The 7,942-nt window shown below is 36.0% G+C and overlaps 1 protein-coding gene across 1 annotated transcript in view; it reads right to left on the bottom strand.

The window, feature by feature from the left end:
• Nucleotides 1-412: 412 nt before the first annotated feature.
• Nucleotides 413-7,942, bottom strand: part of LOC123523730 (something about silencing protein 10-like) — a 107,032-nt gene continuing 99,502 nt past the window's right edge. The window contains exons 15-16 of the mRNA XM_053539493.1: nucleotides 1,297-1,401; nucleotides 413-557 (exon numbers count right to left, since the gene is read on the bottom strand). Coding sequence (XP_053395468.1) covers nucleotides 468-557; nucleotides 1,297-1,401 — 195 coding nt within the window. The 3' untranslated portion in view covers nucleotides 413-467. The remainder of the gene's footprint in view (nucleotides 558-1,296; nucleotides 1,402-7,942) is intronic.

The following is a 7,942-nucleotide window of genomic DNA, read 5'->3' as shown; positions in this document are numbered from 1 at the left end:
TTTTTTTTGAATAACTTCCCTTTTATGTTACTATAAACAGCTTATTTTGAAACATTTTTATTATTGGCCTTAGGGAAACACCGAGACCACTTTTCTGTGGTACATGGATGGTACCTCCAATTTTCAGATGTCTTTTGACATACCTGTACCTGGTAAGGATTTTTTTGTGGACTTAGATTTTATTTTCGAAGTTCTTCCCTTTGTTGTTCCTGTCCTTTGGGCTTAAACAGTCAAGTTCTTTAAATTTTGCTGCCATCCTCTGATGTATCCCTTTGGGCATATATTGCTCCGCTTGGTGGAGCTCTTGTATTGCACTTGTTTTCACTATCCAAGTATACATCCGATTCCTTCATTTTATAATTTTACAGGTACCTTTAACTGGAAAGGACATAAAAGAACATCCAAAAACATGTACATGTAACAAATTTTTTTAGTTAATCAGGAAAATACATTAAACAGTACAACTACTATTTCAGTTTTACACCTCTCTTGATACCAGCCCTGATACCAGAAATCTCTCCACCATACTTCTGCATCTCTGTCCTTGGTTCACGATACTGAAATACATCAATCATGACATGAAATCTTCCTGTCAAAGTTCACTTTTTTAGATATTCAATCTTAGAATCTTACCATGTTTCATTTAAATCTGATAAAACTGAAAGAATACTGTTTTAAAACCCTTAAATGCTGCTGTCAGGGTGTTGGTGTGTGCAACAATTTTTTCAGTTATATAAATGACAGTGTCTACTTGTAGCAGAGAGCACAATGCAAACTTTATAAGGCTCCCCCACTGCAGTATCAAACATTAGACATGTGACAAAATACCCCACCCAGTCACATTATACTGAAACTGGGCTGACTAGTCCTAGACCTATCCCTTTTATGCTGAGTGCCAAGCTAGGAAGTTACTCACCCTATTTTCCACTTCTGTGGTACAACACAGCCCCATAACCTCCAGCACTCGTAGCAGGTGCCCTACCATTAAGCTTAAGGGGAAGTAAACTGTTTACTGCTGTTACAGTAATGCTGCAAATTTATTTATTTTGTTGGGTTTAACGTCGCACTGACACAATTATTATAGGTCATATGGCAACTTTCCAGCTTTGATGGTGGAGGAAGACCTCCGACATTGTGTAAGTCAGCTGGATGGCTTTCTCACATGAAAAATTCAATGCCCCGAGTGGTGCTCAAATCCACATCTATGAGGGGCAAGTGATTTGAAGTCAGCGACCTTGACTACTTGGCAACAGAGGCCCCTAGTAATGCTGCAAAAATGATAATGAAATGTAATACCTGGCCTTTCCTCCTAATTTTAGCTTTTCTGTATTTCATTCTGTGTTTGACACGTGGATTACGCAACTCTTTCTTGTGAGCAGTTAGCCCCTTGTTCTTCTCAATCTGAAAAAGGAAAACATGTCAATTTAAATATCATTAAAGCTCACAAACTCTTGACTTCTGTATCTGAATGTATTGTAGTGTACTCCAGTCAGTGGGGTCAGGATGCTTTGATGAAATGCACTACAATATACAGGAGTACTGGAGTTTCAGTACACAATAGTATTACTTCAATAAAGATAGAAGACGTCAATGATATCAGTTGTAATACTCTGTATTAAATACAATAATGCATTATAACTCACATATAACATACAAGTAGCAATCCTAAAAATAATCATATGCATGAAGTGCGCCGGCTCTCAAATTGGGACAGTTGCCTTAGTAAATATTAGATATATATTATATTCCTAAAAAAAACTATAAAATCCTAAGTTTAGGATTTTATTTCCTAAACTTTGTACTAAAACTATTTCGTGTATATTAGTATACTTATAGTTGTATTTATATAATGCTAATTCAATGAATCAAAAAAAGGTTTGTTAACCGATATTGAGGAAGGATTCCTAAATTACTTACTAAATACTGGATTTAAGATTTGTATGTTAGTTGTTTTGACCAATAATAATTTGAATAATGGCCCCTTCGCAACTGTTCTACCAAAGTGAGGCAGGTCACTCTATTTATAAGCTTTGACCCCTTTAGGAATTTAGAAGAGAGATCTTATCCAATCAGATTGCACTTAGGAATTTTCTAAGCCAATTAAAGTTGGGTAGAAAATCTCTTCCTGAAATATGCTAAGCAGAATTACCAAGTAAAATTACGAATAATGCGACATACAATAAAATGTGAGCAATAATACACAAAGACAATATATCTCTTATGGCAAATGATGATTAACATTTGGTTAGATAAAATGTAATTGATGCAATAAAATAGAGAATTCCGGTGACTGAAAGTTCCAAATTTACAACCCGACTGACCTAACAAATAGTGCACACTTCTTTCACAAAAATGAACAATAATGTAAAGTTTCAGTGACAGTTAATGATTAAAATATGTTTTTAACATCCTATCAATGCACATTACACAAAATGATACAAATATGCTGCATTAAAATATGAAAATGGATGAATTTATACACGCAGTAAACAACATGGCAGCCTCCATAAATTTCAGGAACAGTTTTAGGAAATTGACATTCACACAAAATACAGATGAATGGATGGAGTAAAGTTAATAAATGATGACAGTTAGTTAAAGTTCAATGTACTCCTGGAAATATGAAATAACAAATAGATACATGCATAAACATGGGAGAAAACGTGTGAGATAGTAACAGACATTTCAGGATAAAAAAGGTAACTGTCATTCTTCATAAATACAAACATCATTAGAATTAAACTTTAAATGAAATAAATCATAGCTTTTAGCACTGATATAGAATACATAAGACATGTGGCACATAAATCCTACAATATAATTTACATAAAGTTTTCTGCAAAATGGAATAGCATTATGTAATATTATAAGATACATGTAATATCTAAGCAATCAGCTAAACTAGCATGTATGGTATATGTTGAGTTACTGCCCTTCTTAAACACTGTTATAGTTCTATAACAGTGTTAAGATTATGTAGGCTATGTTCCCTTGAGTAACCCGAAGATTCTGCACTACAAACTATTTAATAATGGAGGCAGTAGCCTAAGTTTTATAGCCAATGTGTAGTCTTTGCGAGTATCTCCACAAAAGAAATAAGTGTATTTTTGGTGAATATGAGTCACTCGGATTCAAGATCAAACTCAGATTTCAGATCAAACTCTATACCAGTGAATTGTTAGCTAAAAACTCTCTGACATCGCACTGATTGATTTTCAGCTGCATCTTGAAACTTTAATGATAAAAGCTGTATTCTAAGACTAGTCTCAAAATATATTTTCATAACCGTTGATTTTTATTTCCGCTTGATGGGCTCAGTTAAACTATAAATAGGTCATAAAGGGAAAACATAACTGGTATGAGATGCTCGTCCAATTCTTCAGCATCATATTCATTGTACTCTGCACTCTCTGCACCACTGTAAACAATCAATTTACACAAACTGATAAACAACTTGTCATACAGTCAAACATGTGCTTAAAACCACCTGACTGTATAGATTAATGGCTTTATTTCAGATTAAAACATTTTCAGGAGAATTTCTCCTGTCACTAAGACCACCTGTAAAAAAAAGACCACTTCCAGGCTCTCTAAAGTCTTTAAACGATACAGTTGAACCTGCCCAAGTGGTCACCTCTATTAAGTAGCCACTTGCAGTCAGCTTACTTTCCATACTGACATTCTGTTATAATTTCGTCTTGCCTTAAGCAGCCTTCTACCTTAAACAGTCAAATTATGTTGCTGCCTTGGCTGGTTTACCTGTATAACCATATACTGACTAGACAAAATATAGGGAGGTGAATATTTCAGTACAGGTACATAATTAATATATATTCCTTATGTTACAATTAGAGATATTTTGCATGAACTGTAAATACTGGTAATTATCTTATCCATCTTGATCTCCATTTTCAGATGTACAGACAACCCCTACCCCCACTCCCACTCACTGTAATCTATAAACAAGAGTGCCAGAATGTCACAATATACGCTCGTCACAGCAAATTACTTTACACTAACACCTGTATTTACAAATGGAATTTTAATTTTGTGGTTGTTTACAATGTTTTTTTTTTAGTAATTATTGTAATTCTTTCATTTTTCTTAATCCATAAAAAACTCCTTACCAGGTAGAGATACCTTAAAATACACCTAAAATTTGAAAGTAAAATCTAAGTTGTACCACAGAAAAGTGGTCTTTGTTTTTCCCTACGGTCAATTATAAAAAAGCAACAATGTAAGTTATTTATAGTAACAACTAAGGGAAGTTAATCTTTAAAAAAAGCAAGAGGGCCACGATGGCCCTATATCGCTCACCTGTTATCATTGCACTTGAGGACAAGAAGGTCCTCAGTAAAATATCAAAGTCCAAAGGACAGGAACAACAAAGGGAAGAAATTTAACCAAAAAGAAAAAAAATTCTTACAAGGTATAGATATGTCAAAATACACCTAAAAATTGGAGGTACCATCCATGTTGTACCACAGAAAAGTGGTCTCGGTTTTTCCCTACGGTCAATAATAAAAAAGATACTAAAAATAAGCTATTTATAGTAACGTAAAAGGAAAGTAATTAAAAAAATAAATATTGTAAGTGAACAAAAGAAGGATCTGCCAAATAAATCTGTTGACATAAATGGAATTTCAGATCAGTATCTTCATTAGTTATGGAGATATACCCATTTTAATTTGAAATAAAGGGAGGTAATTTGACATAAAACCAGTCCATAGTTATCTACCCTGATTATCTCTGTCCAACTAATAACAATAATGAAATTTCAAATAAGTCCATTTTGATTACAATCAGGGGAGGTAATCAGATATAAAATAACTCTGGAACCTACAATTGGATCTGATTTGTCATGGAATCCAAGATTTATTGTTGTTGAAGACATTAAATACAAATACAAATACATGACATTTATATAGCGCAAAAATTATAAAATATTCTATTGCGCTTTACAATTACATAACACACATTTAACATATATACATACAAAATATGAACAGGATTCTAGAACTTAGATTTAAAGATTTGGACATATATAAATACTATTTTACACCACTTCTGAATATTTTGTATTTTAACAAGACTACACTCATTGTTCATAAAACTGCCTAAATAAATGTGTTTTCAGTTTTGATCTAAAGCTGGCTTCAGACTGAATGTTTTTCAGATAGCTAGGCAGACCGTTCCACCATTTGGGACCAACGACTGCCATAGATCTGTCTGCTAGTTTTGTTCGCCGTCTAGGGATGTTAAAGTTAGTGTCACTTTGTGAGCGAAGTCTGTATCGTTGTCGAGTAGGTACAAAAATTTCCCTCAGATATACTGGAGCTGTACCATTGATGACACGGAAGACTATTACTAAAACTTTGAACATGACTCTAGCCTTAACTGGAAGCCAGTGTAATTCTTTCAGAAGTTCGGTACTTGGTTTTTCATAGGAAGCATTCTTGACTACTCTAGCGGCATGATTTTGGACTCGCTGTAGTTTATTGATTTGGTAGGCTGGAATTTCTGTAAATAAACTGTTGCAGAAGTCAATGTGAGAATGAACCAATCCATGCACTAATGATTCAGTTGACTTCTGTGTGAGATGTTTCCGTATAGCCCTAAGGTTTCGTAACTGTACATGAGCTATCTGACACTTTTTCTGAATGTGATGGTCGAAGTTGAGTGTATTGGTCATAGTTACACTTAGGTCTCTGACGTGATCGACGCATTTTACGTCACACCCACCAACGTTTACACTTGTGATGTCCAATTTCGCTAACTGTTGTCTTGTTCCATACATAATAATTTCAGTTTTAGACTGATTCATTTTCAGTTTGAAGGTTGTCATCCATTTTATGATTTCATTTAGACAACTGTCGAGTTGTTGAAGAACAGTTGTCTCATTTTGAGAATTTCCCGCTTGAATTTTTAACGCAATCTTGTGGTCGTCCGCGTATCCATAGAGATCAGCTGGATATTTCTGCACCACTCGGTTAAGAGCCGATATATACAGGGTAAAGATCACAGGTCCGGCACAAGAACCCTGCGGGACACCAAACCTTAGTGGCTCCGTGTCAGATGCTGACTGTTCGACTAAAACTTAAACTAAAACATTATGGAAGTTTGTATCAAATAAAACCATAAACGAAGTCTCTATATGACTGCAAAAGCCAAAATAGCCAATTTTGGGCCTTTAAGGGGCCATAACTCTGGAACCCATTATGGAATCTGGCCAGTTGAAGAAAGGAAGCAAGGTCTCGTGGTGATACAAGTTGTGTGCAAGTTTGGTTAAAATTAAATCATAATAGAAGCTGCTATTGTGCAGACAAGGTCAAAATAGCTAAGTTTGGCCCTTTCAGGGGCCATAACTCTTGAACCCATTGTGGGATCTGGCCGGATCATGAAAGGAACCGAGATCTTATGGTGACATAAGTTTTGTGCAAGTTTGATAAAATTCAAATCATAAATGAAGCTGCTATTGTGCAGACAATGTCAAAATAGCTAATTTTGGCCCTTTCAGGGGCCATCAGTCTGGAACCCTTGATGGAATCTCGCCAGTTCAAGAAAGGAACCAAGATTTTATGGTGATACAAGTTGTGTGCAAGTTTGGTTAAATTCAAATCATAAATGAAGCTGCTATTGTGCAGACAAGGTCAAAATAGCTAATTCTGGCCCTTTAAGGGGCCATAACTCTTGAACCCATTAAAGGATCTGGCCGGTTTAAAAAAGGAACCAAGATCTCGTGGTGATACAAGTTGTGTGCCAGTTTGGTAAAAATCAAATCACAAATAAAGCTGCTATTGTGCAGACAAGGTCAAAATAGCTAATTTTGGCCCTTTCAGGGGCCATAACTCTGGAACCCATAATGGGATCTGGCCAGTTCAAGAAAGGAACCGTGACCTTATGGTGATACAAGTTGTGTACAAGTTTGGTTAAAATAAAATCATAAATGAAACCACTATCGTGCAGACAAGGAATTGTTGACGCACGGACGCACGCACGGACGGACGGACGCACTGACGTTGGACGAAGGGTGATCACAAATGCTCACCTTGTCACTATGTGACAGGTGAGCTAAAAAAAAATAATTTTTAAGTCCACACAAAAATCTCACAGGAAGAGATAGGTCAAAACTCAGAATTGGGTGTAACATGCATGTTGTACTACAGAAAAGTGGTTTCGAGTTTTCCCTACGACTAGTAATGAAATAGTTACAATATAAGCTATTTATAGTAACAACAAAGGGAAGTAATTCTAAAGAAGGGACCAGCGCATGGCACTCCGTCTCATGATGGTGTACAATTGTGCCAAGTAACATCAAAAGCCCTCCATGCATGAAGAAGAAATTCTCCAGAAAAAGTCACTCTTGTATCTGATCTTTGATCTCTAAATGTGACCTTGACTTTAGACCTAGGGTCCTGGTTCTTGCACATGACACTCTGTCCTGTGGTGGTGAACATTTGTGCAAAGTTATATCACAATCCCTCCATGCATGAAGAAGAAATGCTTCAGACAAAGTTTTCATACTTGTATCCTTTGACCTCTAAGTGTGACCTTGACCTTAGAACTAGGGACCTGGTTCTTGCACATGACACTCTGTCTCATGGTGGTGAACATTTGTGCAAAGTAATGACAAAATCCCTCCATGCATGAAGAAGAAATGCTCCGGACAAAGTTTTCATTCTTGTATCCTTTGACCTCTAAGTGTGTCCCTGACCTTAGACCTAGGGACCTTGTTCTTGCGCTTGACACTCCACCTCATGATGGTGAACAATTGTGCCAAGCTACATCAAAATCCTTCCATGCATGAAGAAGATATGCTCCTGACAAAGTCATTCTTGAATTTGACTTTTGACCTCTAAGTGTGACCTTGACCTTAGACTTAGGGACCTGGTTCTTGTGCATGACACTCCGTCTCCTGATGGTGAACAATTGTGCCAAGTTT

Source organism: Mercenaria mercenaria, chromosome 3 (genome assembly GCF_021730395.1).
Source record: "Mercenaria mercenaria strain notata chromosome 3, MADL_Memer_1, whole genome shotgun sequence".
Taxonomy (NCBI): domain Eukaryota; kingdom Metazoa; phylum Mollusca; class Bivalvia; order Venerida; family Veneridae; genus Mercenaria; species Mercenaria mercenaria.
The sequence above is the reverse complement of the archived record's forward strand: the minus strand, read 5'-3'. Positions and strand labels throughout refer to the sequence as shown.